General features: G+C 38.8%; 1 protein-coding gene across 4 annotated transcripts in view; it reads right to left on the bottom strand.

Moving 5' to 3' along the window:
* ANKDD1B (ankyrin repeat and death domain containing 1B) overlaps window positions 1-25247 on the bottom strand; it is a 96206-nt gene extending 70959 nt beyond the window's left edge. For all 4 annotated transcript variants that reach the window (XM_007486538.3, XM_007486541.2, XM_056824760.1 and 1 more), the window contains exons 1-3: window positions 25070-25247; window positions 11549-11652; window positions 4800-4898 (exon numbers count right to left, since the gene is read on the bottom strand). In XM_007486538.3, coding sequence (XP_007486600.2) covers window positions 4800-4898; window positions 11549-11652; window positions 25070-25247 — 381 coding nt within the window. The remainder of the gene's footprint in view (window positions 1-4799; window positions 4899-11548; window positions 11653-25069) is intronic.
* Between the last annotated feature and the right edge of the window lie 1282 nt (window positions 25248-26529).

The following is a 26529-nucleotide window of genomic DNA, read 5'->3' as shown; positions in this document are numbered from 1 at the left end:
GCCTGGAATGCTCCAGTGTATGTAATGAATTTGTCAACTATTGAGTCTGATGATTTAGAAAGAGCTTATGTAGATTCAGAAATTCAGAAGTGGAAGGAGAAATTTGGAGCAAGGAAAGAACATGAAATATGGGTTGCAGACACAGGAAAACCACTGTTACCAAAAGATTTATATACCTATTTGTGTCAAGCCATTCACACAAAAGGTCATTTTGGTACTCAAGCTGTAGTAGACTATGTAAAAAGTATATGGGTAGCACTGGAAATAAGTGCTGTTGCAAATAAGATCTGTACTAGTTCTGTTTGCCAAAAATTCAATCAAGGTGCATTCAGAAAGAAAGGTTTGGGTGGTAGACCTTTGGCATACTGTCCATTTGAGAGTTTGCAAATTGATTACAACAGCATGCCAAAAGCTGGGAAATCAAGTTTTGTCTGGTAATTGTGGACAGGTTAACTAAATGGCCTGAAGCTTTTCCATTTAATAGTAATACAGATAGCTTTGTGGTGAAAGTGTTGCTTAAGGAAATTGTTCCTAGGTTTGGTGTACTAATTATCATAGATTCTGATAAAGGATCTCATTTTACACAAGATATCCTGAAAAGAATCTATGAGAATCTAGGAATAACACCTAAATATCATATTCCTTAGCATCTACAAAGGTCAAGTGGAGTGTGAATAGGAAGCTCAAGACTGGGGGTGGGGGGGCGGGGAATTTGTACTGAAACTTATCTAAAATGGCCAGATATTCTTCCCATTGCTTTGTTTTACCTACTACAAGACCAAGAGCAGATTTACATATATCATCTTATGAAATGCTCTTTGGACATGTTCTATTGCAGGCAAAAACTTGTAGGCTGTTTATACATCTCTTAGTTTGTCAACTTGCTTCATATTTAAGTGCATTACAACAACGACTTAGAGAACTGCATGATATGGGAGTATTGATCCAATCTGGTCCATTGGATTATTCTTTTCATAATTTTCAACCAGGTGATATGGTGTATATGAAAAATGTTGCAAAAACATCAGCAACACAAGAGAGTTGGGTAGGTCCTTATGCAATTGTGTTAGTTTCACCATCTTCTGTGAAAGTATTAGGAAGAGATTTGTGACTTTATTGATCACATATTAAATTGTCTCATGGAATTAATAATGAAAATGTAGAAATTTTAGAATAAGGAAATGAAGAATAATGAATTGTGGGAATCTGAGATTCATCAATCAAACAGAATCTGCAGTCAAAAAGATCAATAAGGAGAGAACCATTCCAGTGGAAGAGGACATTCAAATGGAAGAGAACATTGCAGAGGAAGAGAAGGATTCAGAAAATTAATGGACATTGTACAAAGAATGAGACTTATAAATACTAAGCAGATAAAGTTTTTGAAGGGAATTTTCAATGAAGAGGATCAAGTGATTGATGGACTAATGGTTCTAAGGAATTTGGTTAATGTAATATAACACAACATAACATATATTCACAAGCATTCATTAATACATTTTACTACCATGGATTTTTGAGAGGAAGAATTCTTCAAACAAGATGAGAAGAGAAGAAAAATCTTAAATTGTGGTATATTGCATGGAACAGAAACACAACACTAACACAATAGTAATACTGTCATAACACTAACAAAACAACATAACATAGCTTGAATAACAACATGACAAAAACAAATACACAAAAATATAAACATGGTTAGGATACATTGAATCACTAGTTGAATGAGTGAAACAATGTATAGTTAGATATTAACAATGTTATAGTTAGTTATAAAGTAGTTACTAACAAAAAATACTTAGCTACTTGGTTTAGAATGTTAGTATAGGTAGATAAGATTAGTTTTAGGAGATTTTAGGAAGATAGGGCTACAGATAGATAGATTAGAGTTTAAGATTGATAAGATAAGGTAAGACACTGAATTGCATTACAAAATACATTGCAACATACATAACATACATTATATAGTATATATGGCATATAACATTACACATCACAAAAATGTAAATACATATATTAATATATGTAAATAATATGTATAAATATGAAGTGTATGTGTGTTTTAGCATACATGTATATATGTATATATGTAAAATTATGTAAATAGACAATTTATGTTTGCTTTTCATCTATTGTTAAATGTATTTTGCATAAGTAAGTTTGATGATTTGGTTTATTTTTTTTTTAAACTTATACAATGTTGGGCTTATTGTATTTTTTCAAAATTTTACCTTAGTTTGCTGTTTATACATTGCACCATAGTAGAATTTTCTGTATTAGTTGATAAGAGTAATATTTTATGATTTTAATGTTTTACATGAATGTACATTTGTATTTTGATTTTGATGTTATTTTCTTGTTTTGCTTTTGTATATGTTGGATCTGTATTTTGAACTTTGTAATTGTTTATTGTCTACTTTCCCATTTTCCTTTCCTTGATCAAAATTCCTAGAATAGGATAGTATTAGATAGGATAAGATAGTTGAGTGTAGGTTGTTTATTATTTTGGATAGAAATTTTAATTTAAGGAAAATATAAGTATGTTAGTGCACAAATGCCAAAATCGTGTTTTCAACATGATTTTGGCTTTGTGCAAAGGGGGGACCATAGTAAGGGATTTTAACAGGGACAAGTTGACAGTAAGAGATCTTGCAAACCAACATTCCACACAGAACTCTCAGGAGCTGGGGAACTGAACACACAGGCAGTTTCTGAGAGCAATTGGTGAACTCCTCTGGAAGAGAGAAAGAGGATGCTGCTTTTCCCCTAGCAGTCAGGAGAGCCAAGAGGCTCTTTGGTATTTCTGGGGTGGACCCAGAGTGCCAGTGATTTCCTCTTCTTTGGCTTTCTTGATATGCTGCCTGTCCTTGGTGTTGTCAGTGCTGCTGCTGCTGTCAAGTGGATTTCAACAGAGCTGTAACTGGTACTATTGCTTGACTCAAAGAGGACTCCTGGTTGTGAGATTCTTTGGCCCTTGTCCTTGTTCCTACAAAACCCCCTGGCCTTAATTACTACTGTAAAGAATTTAGTTTAGAATAATTATAGAAGGTATAAGGGTTTTAATCTCTCTTTGGGTTGAGTTAGTTATTCCCTAATTCCCTTTTTTCCCCTCCTCCCATTAGCTAAATAAACCTGTTATTTATATATATGTAGTTAATTAGTTAGTTAGTTTTGAACCCTTCTTTTAACCCACCTATTATACTACTTACTCAATGTGAAATAGACATGGACTGAATTTAAATGATTCTCTACAACTGGGCCAATTTCACGTCTACTTATAAAAAAAAAAAAAGTAAAATTTGGAACAGCCAGTGAATGCAACTTTTTCCATCACCAAAAAGGAAAGACAGGCTAATCTCATTGAGAATCATTAGCAAAGCCTCCTGGGAACAGGATAACTAGGGTTGACATAAATAAGAAATGTTTCCCGGTACTATAAAGTACTGGACCTGGAATCAGGAAGATTCATCTTTCTGAGTTCAGTTCTGGCTACAAGCCTTTACCAGCTATGTGACCCTGGGTAAGTCACTTCACCCTGATTACCTCAGTCTCCAGCACTGTCAAATGAGTTGGAGAAGGAAATGGTAAACCACTCTGGTATCTTTGCTAAGAAACCCAGAAATGGATTAATGAATAATCCGATACAACTGAACAACTTCAATGAGTAATAGTAGTTAAAATTAGAAAGGGAAGTTGGCATCTGATTTCTGTTCAAGTATGACTACAGCCAGATGGCACAGTGGACCTGGAATTAGGAAGATTTATCTTCCTAAGTTCAAATATGGCCTCAGACATTTACTACCTATGGGACCCTGGGCAAATCCATTAATCCTGTTGGCCACAGTTTTTTAAATCCATACCTTCTGTTTTAAGAATTAATATGAAGTATTTGGTTCCAAGGCAGAAGAGCAGTAAGGGCTAGCCAATGGGGGTTAAGTAACTTACCCAGGGTCACACAGCTAGGATGTGTCTGAGGTCAGATTTGAACCCAGGACTTTCTGACTCTAGAACTGGGTCTCTATCCTTTAATTCATCTCCTTGCTCCTCTTGCTTACTTTCAATGTCACTCTGGACAAGTCAATCTAGGTATCTGTTCCTCTGTAAAATGAAGGGGTTAGATTTTATTATCATAAAGGTTCCTCCTAGTTCTTAATCCCATGACTTTATTAGCATGATATGGGGTAACCCCACCCTCCACGCGCGCCCGCACACACACACACACACACACACACACACACATATACATGCACACATTAATTCCTTGAACTTGGTACTGAGCAGTAATACAAAGGAGAAACAGGGTAGGTGGGCAGGAAGCATTGTGGGTAGGACAGTTTGTGTATATAAGGAGACATGTCTGTGGTTTATTAGCTCAGGTGACTGGTACATTTTTATCTCAAGAGCAAAGTCATGGGTTCAGTCCCTCTGAACTAATTTGCTAAAGGCTGTTCCATAGCCATAGACTGTATTTTTTGCTTTCTTGCAAATAAATATGAGCTATTGGTCCCAAGGGTCACTTGTGGAATTCATCACCATCACGGAACAAACAGTCCAAAGCTTAGCTCCTGTCTGTGGTGGGTTAGGAGTGTCATTTCTGCCTATAAAGGACATTCAATATCTATGTGAAGATGTTGCAAGTAAACCTTATATATTACTACCACCAGAAAAAAAAAAAAAGACAATTCATTAGGGATAAAAGACCATCTTTTTTTTTTTAAATCAGTAGCTTTTTTTTTCTACGATACTAGTTGTTTCATGGAAATGTTTCAAATGATTCTATTAGGGGAAGATGAGCTTACCTTATCAGCAATGTCCACTCTGGCCTTGTGATTGAGAAGGAATTCTACTGCTGATAAATGGTTTCCACCCACAGCAAAATGCAGGGCTGTGCGCTTCATCTAAGTAAACATAATTTATAAGAAATGCTTATTGAGGGTTTGGTATAGTAAGGAGTAAAAACTTGTGTTTTTTAATGATATAGCTAGAAATGAAAAGCTTGGTAATCTCATCAAAATAGTGTTTGCTCCTTATAAAAAAATATTTTTATTTCTGGAATAGCCACATTTACTCAGGGATATTAGTACATTTTTAAAATATTCAACTCAATTTCTTCTTCCTCTTTTTTTCCTTTAAAAATATTATTTGTTATATGGGATGACTTTCTAGAGGGGGCAAGGGAAGGAATTGGGAGAAACTATGGTAATTTAAACTATAAAAGATAGCAATAAAAATTATTTTAAAAATTATTCATCTCTGTACTTTTAGTTTGACATGAAAGTACTATGTATTATTTCCAGCATAATGGGAAATGCATTAGGGAAAACATAGCTTTGGAGAGCTTTATAGCCCCCTGGGATGTATGCCAGAAACATAAGGAATATAAAATTTAATAGGAAGAACTGAAACCCAACACGGAGCTAGTCATTCTTGTAATATAACAAAAATGTTAGCTTGTAACAGATGCTATTTCTTTTTCTTAGCACAAAATCCTTGATAGAGCTTAGGAATTTTTTTAAATTTAATTTAAAATTTTTTCCATTGTTACAGGATTCATGTTGTCTCTCTCTCCCCTCCCAGAGATGACAATCAGTTCCACTGTATCACCAGGAATTTTAATACAATAAAAAATGTAAATGTATGGAAGAAATTTTCCTAGGCATATTTTTTTTTGCCAATACAGCTTATTTTGAAAAATCTTAATTTTTTTTTTCTTTAAGAACATATATTCTATGCTCTTGAGCTTTTAGGAATGATGCACAGAACGATTTCAGAAGCAGCTGCAAAGACCTTCCTGAACTCATGCAGAGTAAAATAAGCAGAACCAGGGGAACATTATACACAGAGCTACTCTCAGCAATGCAATGATCCAGGACAATTCTGAGGGACTTACAACAAAGACTGCTATCAACCTCCAGAGAAAGACCTGGTGGAGTCAGAATGCAATCAAAGTAATGATTTATCACTTGTTTATTTGGGTTTATGTTTGGGGGTTTTGGTTTTATAAGATTATTCTCTAACAAAAATGAACAATATGGAAATACATTTTGCATGACAATACATGCATAACCCAGACCTAATCTACTGCCAGCAGAGGGAGGGGGAAGGGAAGGAGGGAAATAAGTTCAATTGTATAACTTGGGAAAATTTGTGGGGAAACTTAATACATGTAATTGTCAATTTTAAAAATATTAAAGAATATATATTCTGTCTATTATTTAGGAGGGAATATATGATGTGGTAATCCAGAACTAAAATACACAATCTAAGGATAGCATCAGTGTTACCCAGTTGATTGACTGATGTAAAAGTAGTTAGTTATCCCCATAGACTAGTTTAAAAATTGAACCAATTATAAACACCATAAAAATAGAAATCTCCATATATAGAATAATAGAACAAGAAGATTGTACAGAAATTTTAAATTATATTTACCTTGCTTTCTTATATATAATACAATCACACATACACCCCCATACATCGGGCAGTTAGGGAGACTCATCTTCCTGATTTCAAATCTGGCCTCAGATACTTCCTAGCTGTGTGACCCTGGCAAAATCATTTAACCCTTTTTGCCCCAGTTTCCTCATTGGTAAAATGAACTGGAGAAGGAAAAGGCAAACCACTCCAATATCCCTGCCAAGAAAATCCCAAAATGGGGTCTTGAAAAGTCAGATATGATTGAAACAACCGAATGACAGCAAAAATCTCTCTCTCTCTCTCTCTCTCTCTCTCTCTCTCTCTCTCTCTCTCTCTCTCTCTCTCTCTCTTCTCTCTCTCTCTCTCTCTCTCTCTCTCTCTCTCTCTCTCTCTCTCTCTCTCTGTCTCTCTCTCTCTGTCTCTGTCTCTCTCTGTCTCTCTCTTTCTCTCTCCCTTTTTCTCTATCTCCCTCTCTGTAGCTAAAGCTGTCTTACTTGGCTGATTCTTTCTGGCCTTCCTTCCCTACTGTTTTCTTCTGTACAATTTTTTAAAATGCTTCTTTTCATTTTCTCTCCCCCCCAACCCCATTCTTATTTCCCCTTTCCCTCTTATCCCCTACCAGTGGGGGTGGGGGTGGAGGGAGAATGAAAACAAAGCTTTTGTAACAAATATTTTATCCTACTTTTTAATAATGCTACCACCTATCTATCTCTGAGGACACCTACAGTTAACTTCAATGCCCCATAGAAATCCACATGAAAGGAAGAATGGCAATGGGCCTCTGAGTCAGAAAGATGCATGTTCAATTCCTGCCTCTGACACATACCAGCTGTTTGACCTTGAGCAAATCACTTAATGTCTCAGTGTGTCAAGTGGCTCTCTAAGATTTGCTTTTGTAAAGCAGTCAGTGATCTGCACTGGAAGGGGAGGACGGTGCTCCCTAACTGGGAGTTTCTTACACCAATGAAATCGTAAGGCCAGACCAGAAAAAAAACAAAACAAAAAAAAGAGAAAGAAAGAAAACCTTCAGAGAGAGGGAGAAAGAAAGAAAGAAAGAAAGAAAGAAAGAAAGAAAGAAAGAAAGAAAGAAAGAAAGAAAGAAAGAAAGAAAGAAAGAAAGAAAGAAAGAAAGAAAGAAAGAAAGAAAGAAAGAAAGAAAGAAAGAAAGAAAGAAAGAAAGAAAGAGAGAAAGAAAGAAAGAAAGAGAGAAAGAAAGAAAGAAAGAGAGAAAGAAAGAAAGAGAGAAAGAGAGAAAGAAAGAAAGAAAGAAAGAAAGAAAGAAAGAAAGAAAGAAAGAAAGAAAGAAAGAAAGAAAGAAAGAAAGAAAGAAAGAAAGAAAGAAAGAAAGAAAGAAAGAAAGAAAGAAAGAAAGAAAGAAAGAAAAGAAAAGAGAGAGAGAAAGAAAGAAAGAAAGAGAGAAAGAGAGAAAGAGAGAAAGAGAGAAAGAGAGAAAGAGAGAAGAAAGAGAGAAAGAGAGAAAGAGAGAAAGAGAGAAAGAGAGAAAGAGAGAAAGAGAGAAAGAGAGAAAGAGAGAAAGAGAGAAAGAGAGAAAGAGAGAAAGAGAGAAAGAGAGAAAGAGAAGAAAGAAAGAAAGAAAGAAAGAAAGAAAGAAAGAAAGAAAGAAAGAAAGAAAGAAAGAAAGAAAGAAAGAAAGAAAGAAAGAAAGAAAGAAAGAAAGAAAGAAAACCTTCAGAGGGAGAGGGGGTGGAGAGAGAGAGAGAGAGAGAGAGTGAGTTAGCCTTGGAGTCAGAAGACCTTGAGGCAGGTCTTGCCTGTGACATATATTGGCAGTGAGACCAAGGCCAAATCCTTTTATCTTCTTGGTGTCCCTGGCCAACTCCCTAAGATTTCCAGTTACTTTTACAAGTTGTTGAGCAACATACCTAGATAAGAAATTCTGTGCTAGAAGTTCTCCTATGCTGATAAAAACACAAGGCCTGTCCTTCCTCTTAAAAAAAAGCAAAAACGAATCTTCATTGGGGGCTGAGGAAAGAAGCTTATCAGTTTTTATGGAAATTGCTAGCAGCAAACAATCATTTGGTATTCTGTGCTTTAGTTTCTTTTCTTTTTTAAACCTTTACTTTCTTTCTTAGAAATGATACTAAGGATCCATTCCAACACAGAAGAGCAGTAAGGGGTAGTAGGCAACTGGGGTTAAGTGACTTGCCCAGGGTCACACAGCTAGGAAGTGTCTGAGACTAGATTTAAACCTTCCCTTCCATCTCCAAGCCTGCTTCTATCCATTGAGCCACCTAGCTATTATGACACTGACATACACACATATACACACACACATGAACATGTGTGCATGCACACAGAGACCCACTCACACATTTTGAAATGCTCCCAGACTACCATAAGCACCTGGCCCTCTCCATGCCCTTTCTTTCCTCTGCCCCTGTCCCCCTTTCAGAAACATTATTAGAGGCAACCAGAGATTTCCATCAAGAAGAGTTTCAGGAAATCCACAGAAACAGGAGACCCATATTTCTAGCAATGGACCCATTTAGCCATCCCCTGCTCTCTGAAACCTGACACCAGAGAGATAGAAGCTAAAATGGAAAGGTTTCTGGCCAAACAGGAACTCAGCAACAATGCCATTAAAGAAGTCATTTTTTTCCCTAAAGATTTCAGCTTCAGAGGAACCTAGCTACAAATGACATTCCTTGGAAGAAAATCAACTAAGATCAAATAGCCAAGGATGTTCTGACTTTCCAGAATTTGAGAGACCCAGAAGATAAACAGACTGTGTTGACTTACCACACACCCACAATGGATTAAGTTTGGCAGAGGAGATTAAAAAGCAAGCAAACACCCTACATCCCTGCCCAAAGATAAGATAAGATAAACTCATTCTCAGGGAAGGTGGTACCCTCTGATTTCATCTTTTCAATTTCATTAAACCAACAAACTTTTTTAATATAATAAAAACAATTGACATTCATATAGCTCTTGAAGGTCTAACTAGTTCTTGTTTCTATGGCCTCTAGTGCAAATATGAATGCCTGTATTTTAGAAAAAGAGACGACTTGAAGGACTTGTCTATGGCTAGATGATGGAAGTGTTAGAACAGGAATTCAATCAAAGCACTGGATTCTTGATTTTAAATCCAGTTCACTTTCTTCTACTCACATTAAACCTTACTTGCTTTGGTGGAGGGAATGCAAAGAGAACTACCATATGGAACAATGAGAATTTCTTTTTCAGATATTATATTAATTCTTATATGAGGAACACGGAGTAGAAGAGCTCCAGTTCCTGTATATTAGAGAGAATTACTGTGTATTCCTGTATCTGGGGTCTAAGTCACAGATTTCATGCAGTCTGCAGTTTTTTGCATTTTCTTTTGCTTAGAAATCCCCAAGAATGTATTTCTTTCACAGATTCTGGCTTACAGGAAGATTCTTTAAAATTATTCTGTGGGGACAGGGAAGAATGGATAGTTTGATGGACCACTTCCTAATTACCTACTTACCAATTAGAGATGGCTTGGATTATTCAAGGGAAGGGCTGAATAATAAGCTCTTAAAATTCTATTTATTAAGCTGCCTTACCAGGATTCAGAGTCTCTGGTCATTCAAGAGGGCTCTTGGCCTTTATGTTGATTATGATCCTGATCTAACCAATAAATTGACATAATCAATAAAGTGATATTTCTTACCCAGAATCAACAGATCCGCCTCCCAAGGAGTTGCTCTCTAAATGGAAAGAGGCCATCCACCGACACACCAATGCTACAGGAGAAGATCAAGGCTGAGGATAGTTTAGTGTGCTTTGAGGAGTTTGAAAAGGGAGAGATTTCTTTTCCCTGTGATTGGGAGTGTCATGAGAGCCTTCACTGAGGAAGTGAGCTAGGAAGGAAGGAGTGGGATTCCAATAGATGGAGGTGAGGCGGGGAGCAGCCCATGCCAGGCAAGGCTGATGTAAGTAAAAGTGTGATAATATTTCAGGCAGCAAAGGAAGAGGGCAGGCACAAGGCATGGTTCAACTGGGCTGTACAAGTAGAGTGAATGAGACAAGAAGACTGAATCCAGGTGGCGGAGGACCTGGACTGTCAAAGTCAGGAGTTTATATAGTATTTGGCATATAATGGGGAACTACTAAAAGTTCTTGAGTGATTAGAGTAACAGATTAAGAGGATTATTCTAGCAACAGTGTGAAGCATAGCCTGGGGAAAGGTGAGGAAAACAGGTGAGAATTGATGAAGCTATGACCATAATTCAAGATGATTTGAACAAAGGAGGATGAGATAAGGAGGTAGAATTGGAACTGGTAACTGACTTGATGGAGGAGAGGAGGGCATTGTAAAATGGAGATTTGAACCCCGGACTTCAATTCCCAGAAGTCCTTGGTAGTTCCCAGAATTCCCTGAAATCTCACCGGAGGTCCTCACCTGGGCCAAGAGCAAAAGGGGCATTTAAACTGACTGTACTGCCTGGCTGGCTCCTCTCTCTCCCTGCTTCCCCTTCCAAACACACACCTCTCTCAAGATGTAGAGTAAGTGAAATTGAGTGGGCCTTTCGGCCCTCCTAGGCACGTGCTTTCTCATTTTGTATTTTCTTTATTTCTTAATCTTTCATAAACCTTATGAAAATATACTTTTAGCAGAGAAACTAATTTTAAATGTTACAGAGTGTAGATGGTATGAAGCAGGAAAAAGAACATTGATGCTGGAGTCAGAGGCCCTGGGTTCAAATCCTATCTTTGAAATTTATTACCAGTGTGACCTTGACCAAATCATTTAATATCCCTGGTTTCAGTTTCCTCAACTATAAAATGAAGAGTTGGACTAGACCAGCTCCGAGGGGTCCTTTTGAGCTCTAGATCTAAGAGTTTTTGAGTCAAAAATGACAGTTTATGGACTTGGGTATTTGGAAAGTATGGCAGTATTATCAAGAGGAAGAGAAAAATTATAAGGAGTAGGCATAGGGGAGAAGGGGATGAATTCAATTTTAGATAGGATGAATTTAATTTCATACTGCAAGCTTTTGGTGGTCATCCTGTTGGAGAGATCCAGAAAGTTGGAAATAGGGATGGAATGCCAGGGATGTTTGCTAGGCCTGCTGAGAGAATTCTCAGCATCAACCATCACTCTCAACGATATTCTACTATGTGTATGGTCTCTACTCACACTGTTCATGGCATTAATGTTAACCTTCTTTTCAACCAGCTGCTCCATGATATCCAGATTGTTTCTTTTAGCAGCAGCATGAAAGCTTCTCTCATTTGGCAGCACTGGAGAAAGAACAAGCAGGAATGAGAAAGGGGATTTGAGGGTATATATATATATTTTTTTTAAGCCATAATCCAATTTATTTATTTTTAAATTGTATTTAATTGATTAATTTAGAGCATTTTTCCAGGATTACAAAAATCATGTTCTTTCCCTCCCCTCCCTCCAACTCTCTCCCATATCCAACACATAATTCCACTGGGTTTTACATGTGTCTTTGGTCAAGACCTATTTCCATCTATAATCCAATTTAAAAATACATTTATGAAGCATGAACTATATGTAGGGAACTGGGGTAGTTGGGGATAATGGAAAGAACTATGATTTTGCCAGCCTTGAGAGCTCCCCATCAAGGTGTTACAGGGATTTTCTTAGTCTCTCCCTCTGTCTAGCTTGAGAGGGGAGAGAGCAGGTTTTCTCAGTGGATCAGAGAACTGATAGGTTCAGTAAGCAGTGAGCCAGAGCTAAAGATTCCATTACCAAAGAGACCAGGACACTGAGGAGAGGAAGTCGGAACAGCTTTCTGGCAGGAAGGTGGTAAAGAGGCAGTTGGCCAGTGAGGAGATAAAGGAAGCAGCTGCTGAGGGAAGGAAATCTCTTCACTGATGCAGATCACAACTCATCTATGATTTAGTTGATATGTCTCAGATATGGAGTAATGTGATTTTCCCAAGACTCCTTAGCTAGTAAGGGTTAGGATTGTTATTTGGATCCATGTCTTCCTAATTCCAAAGTTAGAACTCTAGTTAAGCTACCTCTTACTGGAAATCTAAAAACCAAAAGGGAATTAGTGCCTGCCCTTAAGCAGCATATATTCTACTGGATACAAACTTAATAAAGTATTATTAAACTTAAATTATAGCTTTCCCACCTTGTAATCTAGGATAAATGAGCTCCTCTCCCTTCCTTTCCTTTCTTCCCTTTTTCATTTCCTTCCTTTCTTTTCTTTTGCTTTCCTTCTTTTCTTCTTCCCTTCTCTCTCCTTCCCTCCCTTCCTACCAACACAATTTTTATAACATAAAGCAAAAAGCAGGGCTCACCAGACTACCCAGAAGATGATAATGCATTCTCCATCCTGAGACATCACATGAGAGCCCCTGATTTCTTGGGAAGAGTCTAGAGAGGCAGGACCAGGAGGAAAGAGAGAGGGGGATCTTTGATAACTACTTTGGCCAGGATGAAAGAGGAGGAGCCCAGCTTCACTAATATAAACTGATTGAGAGAAAAGATCCACCTGCAAAAAAAATGCCTCCTGACTAGGGCTGCTTTAAAAACAACACATTGCATAAATATGAGCAACATCTGTGTCTAATAATAATGTTTTATTGCTTTATTTGTGCAGCAGGGTGACCCTCAACCATGTATTATCCAAGGACTTGAAGCTTTCAAAATGGTAGCACTGGTCACTGAACACCTTGACTAGGAACACTTTTGTGTCCCAGCATTATGGGAAAGTACTTCAGGGATTGTTCTGCTTTTCTATAACACTAAAGCTTGTCTGGCATAAATGAGGCAGTCCCATTCTTCTAAACACAAAGAGATAATGCTGATATTTAAGTTCTCATGCTGGACTTCTAAGTCAAGAAGTTTTGGGTTTTAATCCTGCCTCTGATACTTACTAGCTCTTTGGCCATGATCAAGTCATTTAACCTGAGCCTCGGTTTCCTTAAATGTAAAATGGTGGGGAGGCAGGGTACAGGAATCACTTTCGGATTTCTTCTATCCTCCATCTGGAAGGACTTCCAAGAATGCTCTTAGAATGGTAAGGCTGCCTTTCTTGGATTTCAGAAACTATGAAACCCTTGTGGTCTCAGGATTATTAGTCTCTGTCTTTTCTCTTTCCTACCACAGCTCAGTCAATAATGTGAAGAGGCAAACCCTTAAAGAAGTTTCTTAGATAGGAGGTTGACAACCTAAATGGCACTTGATCCATTGTACCAGGGATTAATCTAAGACCTATAAACTTGGTTTTGTTTGTTTGATATTTGATAACTATGTTTCCATATAACTAGTTTCCTTTCTTTATACATTTTACTTTATGCATTTAAAAACATTATTCTGAGAGGAATCCATGGCACTAAAAAGATAACTTCTGCATTAAACTAATATGGTATTTTCAGTATTTTGGGAAGGCAGAGCTAAAATGGCAGAATAGAGGCCCAGAAAGTTGGAACCATTCTAAGAATCTACTCCAACCAACTGTAAAGTAATGTTTCAAAATGAATCCTGGAGTGATAGGACCAACAAGGGGACCAAGAGAAACAACTCTCCTCAAGAAAGCAACTTGAAAAAAGTAGGCAGAGAGGGTCCATTTTCACTGGGGTGAGAGGGGAATGTAACTGACAGCAAAGCCACACCAAGGAATATGGACCCAAACCAAAAGAAAGTTGCCCACCCCCCACATACTACTCCAGGTTCTAATCCTGGGTTCACTCCAACTTGAGTATTTTGGTTTTTGACTGAGAAAGTGAGATGTCGGATTTCATGGACCAAGACTACAGCCCATGGGCTAATTATGGCCCCTGCCTGAGCTCATGGGCCTTATAAAAATAACCAACAGGTTGTAGTTTGCTGACCCTTGGACTAAGGGAACATTTGATTCAAAAACAAACTCCTCTTTCTCAGGCAAAAGGCCAGAGAACCCAGAGGAAGATATTGAGTGCAGAGATCTTGATTTCTTTGTGTCCCTATGAAGGAAGGAGGGAAGAAGAAGAAGGAAGGAAGAAAAGAAAGAAGGAAGGACTTTCTTTTCCACTGAATGCCTTCTATGTGCTAAGCACTGTAAGGGAGAAAAGGGGTTTATTTTTAAAAGGGTTGGATTTTATATTTTAAGAGGGTGGTCACCAGGAATTTAATTAATTCCAAAGAGAATTTTTTTACAATTTATTTACAAAATGTAGAAAGAGTGAAACAAAAAATCAGAGAGAGGATAAGGTAAGATATCTAGGCTGAGCACTAAGCAATTTACTCCCGGCCCCTCCAGGCAGGGAGAATTAGTTTCAGCCAGCCTCAGCAAAGCTGAGAACCCAGAAAGTGTCTCTCAAGAGTAGGTCTCTCCAGCGGATAGTTTTTCCAGAAAAATCCAGTTAGGAGTCAGCTTTTCACTCATCATGTGTCAGTCTAACAGCAGATCAAAGAATGAAGAATTCCTCCAGTCTCCACTTCCAAAAAACAAATAATTCAATCTCACAGGAAGTAACAGCTCCTTTTCAAGATGCTTCTTTTACATCACTTCCTATGTCTTCCCCTAATTTTACATCTACCAATCACAGTTGATGCTTTGTTTTAGGACTGCCCAAAAAGCAGTCAGTCGACTCTGATTCGTCATCCACTATCACACATGTGAGTCACAGATCTTCCCCACTCAATGTGTGAAATGAGATGTTTGCACCTTTGAAGAATAAATCTAAAAATGGGTAGATCTCCATACTTAACTTTTAAGTACTGTGTTCTAAAAATAGATAGGGGTTACAATTTAATCTTCACAATCAGGGAAGAGTTAAGTATTTTCATTGTTATAATCAGGGGAGTTAAATTTAATCTTCACAGCACTATGCTAAACACTTTGCGGAATATTATCTCATTTATTCTTATAGCACTCCTTGTGGTAAGAAGTAGGTGCTATTAGTATCCCCATTTTACAGTCAGGGAAACTGAGGCAAACAGAGATTATTTTTTGTTTGTTTGTTTGTTTTTAAATGACCTGCCCAAAGTCACCCAACCAGTAAGTGTCTGAGGCCAGATTTGAGCTCAGATCTTTCTGACTCCAGGTCCAGTACTATACCCATTATGCTACCTAGTTGTACACATCCATAAATATAAATCCACACAAAGTAAATGCCAGCTCATGGGGCAGGAGAAAACACTAATGGCTAGCAGAGATAGAAAAGACCTCTTCTAGGAGAGGCACTTAAGCCTTGAAGAACCCACAGGATTCTAAGAAATCAAAAGGTGAAGAGGGAAAGCCCTCTTTCAACCTGTCCCCAAATGACCAATAGCCTGTGATTTCCCTAGTATAGGGACCTCCTGGGTGAGGAAACTCCTGCCATTGTCAACTTACAGTGCCAGAGAGCTGCCTTGAGCATTAGCAGGTCAAGGGTCGTACAGTCAAGATTTGTCAGAAGTGGGTCTTGGGGCTTTCTGGTTCCAAGACTGTCCAAGCACTGTGCTGTGCTGCTTCTTCAACAGAAGCTTTAACGAGGGTAACAAGCTGATGACCTTGGTGGGCTTTACTGGCACATTCTCTGGCCTAACCAAGATAAGCCCCCCTGACAGTTTCACAATGTCATATGAAAGAAACACTTAGCCCAGCCTGATTCTTTTCTTTATGATTCCCTTGCATATATACTCTCTCTGGGATCAGAAAGTTCTTCAAGACTACTGGGAAATGATGACTGGCCTCCCTGGCACAGAATAAACTTCAACTCTCTGAAGTCACTCTTTCCTCTTTGCTGTTTTTCATCCCTAGGGTCAGAGCCAATTAGGAGACTTGGTCAACTGTTGTGCTCTCTACAAGCAGCTTTCATTCAGGAAGCTGGAGGTGGAACATTTTGAAATGTGAAACATGCTAGAGAACATTCCATCCAATATTCTCTCCAAAATGACCTCCTCAACCAGCACTAACCCAAAACTGTTTGCCTCCTTCCCAAGTCAGTGGCTATTAGAATTTGCCTTCCCATTCCCCATAACATCTTGGCACTAACGAATAGCAGTGTTGGGATGAAACAAAAGTTCCCATTGCCTGTATGCATGAACATTTGTCGCTTTTAAAAGGATATTTCCATTATTTTTATTAAATTAAAGGAGGAAGCAGCCAGAAGAGTTTATCGTGACATTGAACACAATGAACACAGCTCTCTTCTCTAGTTCAGATCCTTCTCCATAGCTCTGCTGTGCAGAGAAGTTTTCGGATATTTTTCTTAGGGCAGATCATCCAACTGATGTAGAGCATGCAATAAAAATACAAGGTCTTTCCAAGTTCTGAAAGTAGCCCAGGGAGAGTGCTGGGTGAAGGGATGACAACAGGGAACCTGACCTGCTGAGACCACTGGCTCAACCTCTGATCACCCTAGAGCTAGCTTTGGCTTGGTTCTTCCCTCTCTGCCAAACCTGTGATTTCATTGGTGTAGAGAACTACTAATAACGAAATTCCTTCTACCAAAAGAGGTCTGCAATTCTTCTACAATTTAAAAAGTTCTCAAAGGAGATTCTACTTACCCAGGCTTCTACCCTAAGGAGGTCCAGAGAGATCATGGCTTCAGGAAAGGAGAAAAGTTTTCCCCAAACATTTTGAAGTACTTTCACATGTTTTATTAAGCTTAGATTTATGATATCTTTGAAATAGACTGGGACAGGTATGCTGGTCCTTTTTGAATTTGAAAGAAACCTTTGTAACTCAATAGACATCCAATGAAAACCAGTGAAATCATAACTGCGAGGGATGCTATGGACCACATAAAAGAAGCAATGCACACACACACACACACACACACACACACACACATACACACACCCTCATCTAGATAGAAAGACAAAAGAATATAACACTATTGATGAACCAATTAGAGAATAATTCTAAGGCAATCCACAGATCTGGTAGTAGAAAATGTACAAATTCAAAAGGCTCTCATTGCTCTAAGGCTGAGTAGAAATATTATCTGAGATACAGCTACGAGACTCGGAATCAGAAGGAATTAAGTTCAAATGCAGTCTCATATATTTACTAGCTATGTGACCTTGGTCAAGTCACTTACCTTGTTTGTCTCAGTTTCCTCATCTGTAAAATGAGCTGGAGAAGGATATGACAAACCATTCCAGTACTTTTAATTAGAAAACTCCAAATGGGGTCACAGAGAGTTAGAAAAACAACTGAACAACAAATTTTCCTGCCTTCCCCCCCAGCCCTTTATCTACCACTATAGTACTGCTATGATTTATGTAAAAAGGCATTCACAGTGTACACAAATGACAGGAATTATCTGATCCATTGCTTTAAGGATGTTCCTTAGAAAGAACATCTATCTACACCAACAGGTAGCATGATATGCCTTCCATTTCCTTTCCTCTGACTTCTTACTCCCTTCCCAGCTGACCCTGTCCCTCATTTTTCAGTTGAAACTGCTCTCTCCAAAGTTGTCAATGACCCCTCCTCCCCTTAAAAAACAAACAAACAACAACAACAAAAAAACCCTCTTACCTTCAGTCTTAGAATGAATACTAAACATTGGCCAGGCAATTGGAGTGACTTGCCCAGGATCACATAGCTAGAAAGTATGTGAGGTCAAATTTGAACTCAGGACTTCCTCTATGCTTGACTCTCTATCCACTGAGCCACCTAACTGTCCCTCTTTTTAACCCTCTTTATAAAGAAAAGGATTTTTTAATTGATATTTTTCTTACACTGCTGTAGCTACCCCCAGTATCTCCATTTTCCATTCCCCTTCCCAGAATGCATTCCTTATGGCAAGTAGTATTTTTTTTTGAGAAGAAAAAAAAGTCAATAAACTGTTCAATACATTGAAGAAGTCTGAAAACACATGTAGTGTGTACCACCTGTGGACCCCAATCTCCCCAAAGTGGTAGTTTAGGAATTTCTTCTCACCATTCTTCATTTGAGTCTTACTTGATGTTGTTTATACTTTTGTTACATTTACTTTTTTTTTTTTTAACCCTTACCTTCCTTCTTGGAATCAATATGGTGTATTGGTTCCACAGCAGAAGAAAAGTAAGAGCTTGGCAATGGAGGGTTAAATGACTTGCCCAGGCTCACACAGCTCCCATCTCCTAGTCTGACTCTCAAAGCACTGAGTCACCTAACATTTACTTTTTGAATTTTTGGTGTGTAGTTGTTCATCCCACTTCCCTTGTTGTAGTTACTGTGTATATTATTTTCTTGACTCTGCTTATCTTACTCTGCTTCATTTCATATAGATATTTCCATGTTTCTCTGTATTCATCATCATTTCTTATAATACAACAATATTCCATTACATTCATATGCCGCATTTTGGTTAGCATTTTCTTGTTAATGGGCTTCTACTTTGTTTCCAATTCTGAGCTATCCTAAAAGGTGCTGCTCTAAATATTTTGGAATATATGGGGAATTTTTTTTCTAATTAATGGTTTTCTTGGGATATAAGCCCAGTAATGAGATCTCTGGTTCAAAGAATATGGGAGTTACATTCCCTTTGTTTGCATAATTCCAAAATGGTTGCACCATTTCACAGCTCTATCTACATTACCTTCCTACGCCCCTCCAACACTGACTGCTGCCATTTTGTCTCATTTTTGCCTGTTTGCAGGGTGTGGCCAATGGCCTCTTGATGGTCAAGTCCAGCAACCTTTCTTCAGTTCTCATCCTTCCTGCTATGTGCATCTACTCTCCTGGGGAATGTCTCCTCTCTTCGTTTTCAGCGCCCTGCCCTCTCTTGGCACTTTTCCTACCTGACGGACCACTTCTCAGCTTCTTTTGCTGGGTCATCACGCAGACTCTGCCATCTAACTGCAGTTATATTCTAAAACTTGTTCTATATCTTCCCTTAACAGTAAGTTTGTGCCATGTCAATTGAGAGCCAGACCTAGAAGCAGGAGGTCCTGAGTTCAAACGTAGCCTTAGCCACTTCCTAGTTGTGTAACTCTGGGCAAGTCACTTAAATCCCATTGCCCAGCCCTTCTGCCTGCAAAACAAGATATTGATTCTAAAACGGAAGATAAGAGTTTTGAAAGAAAAAAAAGATTTTGCTTTATTGTATAATCTGAAAGAATAAGAAAATAAGAGTGATTCAGTCTGGTTTCCTATCTCCGATCTCATCAGCTCCCATGGGTTTATTTATCATCTCCCAGATGTATTTATCCAGGTCCAGACTCTCTCCTTAGTTCTAGTCCCATACCTTCTGCAGCCCCTTCCCCGGTGTAAGACTAAAATTAATATCTAATAACTCCAAGTATTATATTTTATAAAGTTTATCATAATCACTTAAAGTAGAAGAAATAAAAAGAACAAAAGCAAAACCTGAGTAAAAAACACCTGAGTAAAATCCTCCTGCCTCTCACCATACCCCACCTCCACAGGGGAAGAGAGGGAGAACGGAGCTACCCAAAACTTATATCTTCCCTATGTTAGTTTACCTAAAGTAGACATGGAAATGGAATGCTGGGAAAGAGTAAAATCCTAATTATGCCCCTGGGTATTTCTACTTGTTCTATCTTTATTTTTTAAAATAATTTTATAATTATAACATAATTATAATAATATAATAAATAGATAATTACATATATTATAATTTTAATAATATATAATATATATTTAATATAATAATAAAATTTAAAAATTTTAAATTATTTCCACATAAGTTTTCCAAATATGATTCCTGTTTTCTCCCTCCCTTCTTCCCTTCCCACTCCCAGAGTTGACAAACAATTTAGTCTGGGTTGTACTTATAAGGGTATTTCTACTTGAATGTTCCATTGATACCTCAACACATCCAAAGTGGAACCCGTTACCTTCCCCTAAACTCACCTTCCTCCAAACTTTCCTATTTTTATGTTTCATTGTAAAAGATCCATCCTATCCATCTATCCCCTTGGAGTTTATGCTGATCTTCAAATATTCTTCCTGCTCTGGGGGGTGGGGTCCACATAGGAGCAGAAGCAAGAATAAGCAGGCTTCTGTCTCTGTCTGACTCCTTGCAGTTGGGTTAAGGAAGCTAGAAAGGCGGATGATGCCGGATGCCACATTTGGAAGAAGAAGGTGGCATCTGGCTGGTTCTTAGCTCCAGCTCTCCAGCTAGCATGATATGATTTCAGCAAGAGAATCAGAAGTAGATGCTTCTCTATCTTTGAATAATGAGAGGGATTTCAAGGAGAGGAAAGTGTAGAATCCTGCATCTTTTCTGCATTTTCTTTCTTTTTCATCAGCTTTTTTGTTGTTTTGTTCAGGGGTTTTGGTTGTATTCAACTCTGTGACTCAATTTGGGATTTTCTTGGGAAATGTACTGGAGTGGTTTGCCATTTTCTTCTCCAAGTTCAGAAGAAGAAACTGAGGCAACAAGGTAAAGTGACTTGCACACAGTCACATCGCTAGGCTGCTTTTGAACTCAGGACTTCCTGACTACAGGACCTGAGTGCTATCCAGTGTTCCACCTACCTGTCAAAAGACCTTAGAGTCCTAGAAAGAAATAGCAGCATATCAAATGACTGGGCAACAGCATAAAGGAGAGCTGCAGGCAGAGAGAGGCCGTGAGAAAACTTGGCTATTTGACCCAGCACTGCCAGGTCAGAGAGACGGAATATCAAATAGCCATCTTGCAAACATTATTTGTGCTCCCTTGAGACCTACATATTCTGTTTGCCTTCCAGATGATGGCAGAAGTAGTGATAAGCTGGTCCCTCTGAAGTGTACATCATGCCTCTTTGTTTTGCATCCCCCTCTTCCACGTCTGATTCATGCTTGAACTTTGGGTTATTGTTACTGTTCTTCCTTTGCTTCAAAGAGGACCAAAGACATCAAGGGGTGGGGCTTTGATTCTAGTTTGAAATGGATTTAAGTGAGGCTGAATAATGGTTAGCCTCATTCTCTTGCAGAATCCTCAAAATCGAGCAGCAAGACAATAGTCCTGACCTTGGTGTCTTTGATGTCTGAGCAAGCTCTAAGTACCCCATAGTACCTGCTTCAGCCCCCTCCAAGGCTGTCGGAATGAATTGTTCTCATCTACCCCATTCTGCCAGAGTCCTCACCCTAAGTCACTGATGGGCATTAGCCCATCTTTTGAGATGGTTTTGTCTGAATGTGAGAGTTGTACGTGCTGCAACTTTTTTTTTTTTTTGCAAAAAGGCTTTAAATATTTTTTAGGTGTTTATTCAAAGATATTTTATTTTCCCAATTACATGTAATAACAATTTTCTAAATACATTTTCTGAAATTATAAGATCCAAATTGTCTCCTTTCTTCACTTCCCTCCCCCCTCTTGGAGATGGTAAGCAATTTGATCTGGATTATACATGTATTATCATGCAAAACATACTTCCATATTGGTCATTGTTGTAAGAATCCTCATATAGAATCAAAATTCTAAAATAATACTGTAAATAGACTAATATGAAAAATAGCATGCTTTGATCTGTCTTCTAACTCTAACTGTTCTTTCTCTGGAGGTGAATAGCATCCTTTGTCGTAAGTCCCTCAGAATTGTCCTGGATCATTGCATTGAGAGAGTAGCTAGTCTATCACAGTTGATCGTCCCACAATAGTGCTGTTACTGTGTACAATGTTCTCCTGGTTCTGCTTATTTCACTCTGCATCAGTTCCTGCAGATCTTTCCAGCTTTTTCTGAGATCATCCTGCTTATCATTTCTTATAGTACAATAGTATTTCATCACCAACACGCACCACAATTTGTTCAGTCATCACCCAATTGATGGACATTCCCTCAATGTCAATTTCTTTGTCATCACAAAAAGAGCTGTTATAAATGTTTGTGTACAAGTAGGTCCTTTCCCCTTTTTTATAATCTCTTTGGTATACATACCCAGTAGCGGTATTATAGGATCAAAGAGTATGCACAGTTTTATATATGCTACAGCTTCTTGGAGCTACAGGCAAGGGTTGGGTGAAAGGTGGACACCAAAGTTGGGTACCTTGCTTGCATTTCCTCCTTTTGAAGGAAACCCTAGACCAGAGCTAAATGTAACACCCTTAGAATTTGCAGCTTTCCTTGGGAGAGAGTATGAGGTAGGGAAGAATAAGTGAATGTGTGAATGGGAAAGCCTGCTTCTCTCATTGAAAAATCAACCCACCACAGAGCAATGAACCAAGGACAAACCAGGATGGCAGGTAAAGGATGGGGATTGGCATGGATTGCCAGTCCCTATGGTTTCAGCAGAGTGGTGTCTTGCTAGCCACTGGCCTGGTCACATCAGTTGGCAATCTTAGAGTGATCTTCAACTCTCCCCATGTCAAATTAAGTCTTGATGAGTTTACTTCCACGATATCTCTCACATCAGGACCCTTCTCTCTCTTTACTTGGACATCAGCCTAGTTCTGACTCTTAAAAACTCTAGCCTGCATCATTATTATAGATTCCTAATAAGTCTCCATGATTTCAGTCTATATCCCCTCTAATCCATCCTCTACACAGCTTCCAAAATAATCTTCTTAAAGCATGGTTCCTTACTCAATAATCTTTGGTGGCTCCCAATTACATTGAAAAAAAGAAAAAAAAACTTTACCTCTGTCTTAGAATGAATACTAAGAAAAGTGCTAAGGCCTAGACAATTGGGGTTATGTGACTTATCTAGGGGCACACAGCTAGGAAGTGTCTGAGGCCATATTTGAATCCAAGACCTCCCATCTCTAGGCCTGCCTCTTAATCCACTGAGCCACCTAACTGCTCCTTTCCCAATTGCTTTTAATTATTTTTTTTTTGGTCTTGGCCCTTTCCACTCTTCCAACATCACAGAAAGTATCATCTGGGAGACAGACATGTTCATATAAATTAAGACTTGCATGTTTTCACCTTTTATTTCACTCTCTGAAGATAGCATTCACAATTTATTCTCCAAGTATTAATTCCATAGCTGTGTATAATGCTCTCTTGGCTCTATTCATTTCACTATTTATTATCCCGTGTAGTTCTTTGCAAGCTTTAAAAAATTTAGCCTGCTCATCACTCCTTATGGCGCAGTAGTATTTTATCACAACCATATACCACAATTTGTTTAGTCATTCCCCAATTAATGGGCATCCCCTCATTCTAGTTCATTGCACTACAAATAGAACTGCTATAAATATTTTGGAACAGATGGGTTCCTTTCCTTTTCCCTTGATCTCCTTGGGAAACAGACCCAGTAATGGCATTGCTGGGTGTAAGGGTATACACAGTTTTATGTTTCTCCCATTTGCTTTTCAAATTAAACAAAACAAAACAAAATTCAGCCTGACAAGACCTCATACTCAAGCTTTAGTTTTCTTTTCCTGTCTTATCTAACAGTATTCCCCTCTATGAAATTCTAGCCAAACTAGATTACTTGCTGAAACTCCATACCTGCATCACGGTGCTTTTCCACAGGTTATTGCCATCACTGCAAATGTGTTCCCTCCTCAAATGTGACTATTAGAATTACTAGTTTCCTTGAAGGTTCAGCTCAGATGCATCTCTAGCAAGTCTTTTCTGATATTTCCCTCTCAAATGATCAAACTCTCAGTCTTTTCCTCTCCCTTTCTCTCTCCCCCAATTGTCTTGTATTTACTTATCTTATAAAAACTATATTCAGGGGCAGCTAAGTGGATAGTGGCTAGAGAACCAGGACTCAAGATAGTAGGTTCTGGGTTCAAATCTAGCCTCAGATATTTGCTAGTTGTGTGACCCCAGGGAAATAACTTAATTCCAGTTGCCCAAATCTTACCGCTCTTCTGTCTTGGAATTGGTATTGGTATCAATTCGAAGACAGAAGGTAAGGGTTAAAAAAAAAGAAGTGTTCCCATTCTCAGTAGAACATTAGCTTCTTAAGGATAAGAACTGTTCCTTTTTCTTTGTTTCCCTATCAATTAGCACAGAGCCTTTCATATGGTAGGTACTTAGCAAATCCTTATTGCATACTTTTTTGGAGTACTGGAACATAAAAAGATTAAATTATTTGCTTAAAGTCATGTAATAAGTCAACAGGTGAGTAAGAAGTAGACTTCAAGATATAAATGATATTGAATTTTTTCTCAAAACACTCCTGAATCTTAAGGTCTAGTTAGAAGGAATCTTGAAAGCCACATAGTCCAACTCTTTCATTTTACAAGGAAGGAAACTGAGGTTGTAAAAAATAGAGTTTCCCCTAAATTTTAATCTTTACAAGGTCCAGGAGGGTTGTGACTTGCCCAAGGTCATACAGGTAGTTAAATATCAAAAGTGGACGTCTTCTGACTCCAGAGACAGTACCCATTCCATTGTAGCACACAAAAGTTCTTCTTTCTTTAAAAAATGAGAGGAGGAAAATAATTGGAAACATTTAAATGTTTCCCAGCCATAAGTACTTTCACTGAATTTCTAATGGAAAAAAAATGAAACATCGTATTTTGTCAGAATTCCAAACTTGGCCTTGAAAATCGGCTATCAGGGTGGAGTGGGGTGGGGGGGAAAGGGAGGCACTGGCAGGAACCATCTGGTCAGTTCCAATAAGCTTCTTCCTTGGGGCCCTAGGTTTATTGTAGGTCTGACTTTTCCTACGTGGGAGTGGTGGGGTGGAGGAGGGAGCCAGAGCAGGGACTGAATAGCTCTCTGCCTTGTGTGCTCCACAGCTGCTAGCTTCCCTCAGTTCTCAAATGCAGCCCTTCTTCCTCCAATCTCAACCTTGTCTAGGTTTGGCGTCGTCTCCCCACCTCCTTCCTCATCTCCTATCTCTCCCCTTCCCCCCTGCCAGTCGAATACTTACAAATGTCGTGTCTGACCAATGCTTCCTTCTCCCAAGCGTCCTCTTTAGCAGTTTTTGAAAGACCCTTCCAGGACCAGGCCAGAGTGGTCCTCAGGTGGTCACTCAGGCCCTGCATCACTCCTTCCAGCCTCCCCTTCTCCGGGGTCCCCGGTTCCGAAGTGACCTCTGCCGGTACCATGCCTTCTCTGCTTCCCTGCTCAGACCCCAGGGCAGAATGCTTGTGGCAGGCACAAGGAAGTGGCCAGGCTTGGCTTTCCCAAAGGTAGGTGTGTGTAGAATGGGTGGGTAAGCTGAGAAGGGAAGTAGCCAAGATTAGCCTCAGCCAGGCCTCTGGATTCCCTCAGGAGGGAACGCTTGGGGTGTCTTGGTGTCCTGAATGCTTAGCACAGAGCTTGGCACTCAGCAGACATTCAGTAAAGGCTGCTTTATTGATTTATGGAGAGAAGAAAATCTTGGAGACTCATATGGGTCTGCAGCTGAGAAAATCTGGTGAATGAAGGTGCTGGGCCCCCGCCATGGAGGAAAAAGGAAGTAGCCTATAACCAAGGACATTGGATGCCTATTTCTTAGTTCTCTGTTCTTCCTCTCAATGGCTTTTCCAGAACGGGGATGATTTTGCCTTAACAGCTGTTATGCAGTGAAACGAATGTTTATCTGACTTTTAAAATTAAACATAAAAATCCCAGGGAATCAGCAAAAAGACCCTGAGATGGTTAATAGCTCCAGCAAAGCTGGAGGCTACACTAAAATCCATAGCCTTTCTAGATAATAAAAACAAAATCCGAGAGACAATAAAGAAAGAAATCACATTCATAATAAGAAAGTTATAAAATCTTTGGAGGTTAAAGCACATTTAATACTTCTATAGTTTTAGTTACAGATTTCTCTTTTTAAATGGAATTGGTTTTGTTTTTCAATTGGCAAAAATAGGTCTTTTCTCCCTTCTTTCTCAACCTCACTCCCACTGAAAAAGAGAAGGGGAAAAAAGAACTGCAAGACTAATTGTCCTATTGGACATGCCCCCCCCCAAATATGACTCAATCTGTACTCTTATCAGGAGATACTGAGGGAGGCCTGAGCAGGAAACTGCCCAGCCTTGGAAGTTCAGAACATCTGTAAGCAGACCCCCGATGGAAAACAAAAACATGTCAAGGTCCCAGCAGCAGTATGTACCAGATAAGAACTTAGGGGCCAAGCAGACTCCCGGCGGAAAACATAAACATGTCAAGCTTCCAACCATAGTATGTACCAGATAAGGACTTGAGGGCCATACATGCTGGTGGGTAGCAGGTATATCAATCTCTGGATTCACGAATTACAATTGGAACTCTTTTGCTGAGCTCCCCTGGTACGCACCAGAGCAATAAATGACCCTTTTGCTTAATTGCATTGTCTATTGGTCTTCTGTGGTGGTGGGTGAAAACCTGAACCCTAACATATGGGGGCTCATCCTCCTAGTC

This window comes from Monodelphis domestica, chromosome 3 (assembly GCF_027887165.1).
Source record: "Monodelphis domestica isolate mMonDom1 chromosome 3, mMonDom1.pri, whole genome shotgun sequence".
NCBI lineage: Eukaryota > Metazoa > Chordata > Mammalia > Didelphimorphia > Didelphidae > Monodelphis > Monodelphis domestica.
Note: the sequence above shows the minus strand (reverse complement) of the source record. Positions and strands in the feature narration are given on the sequence as shown.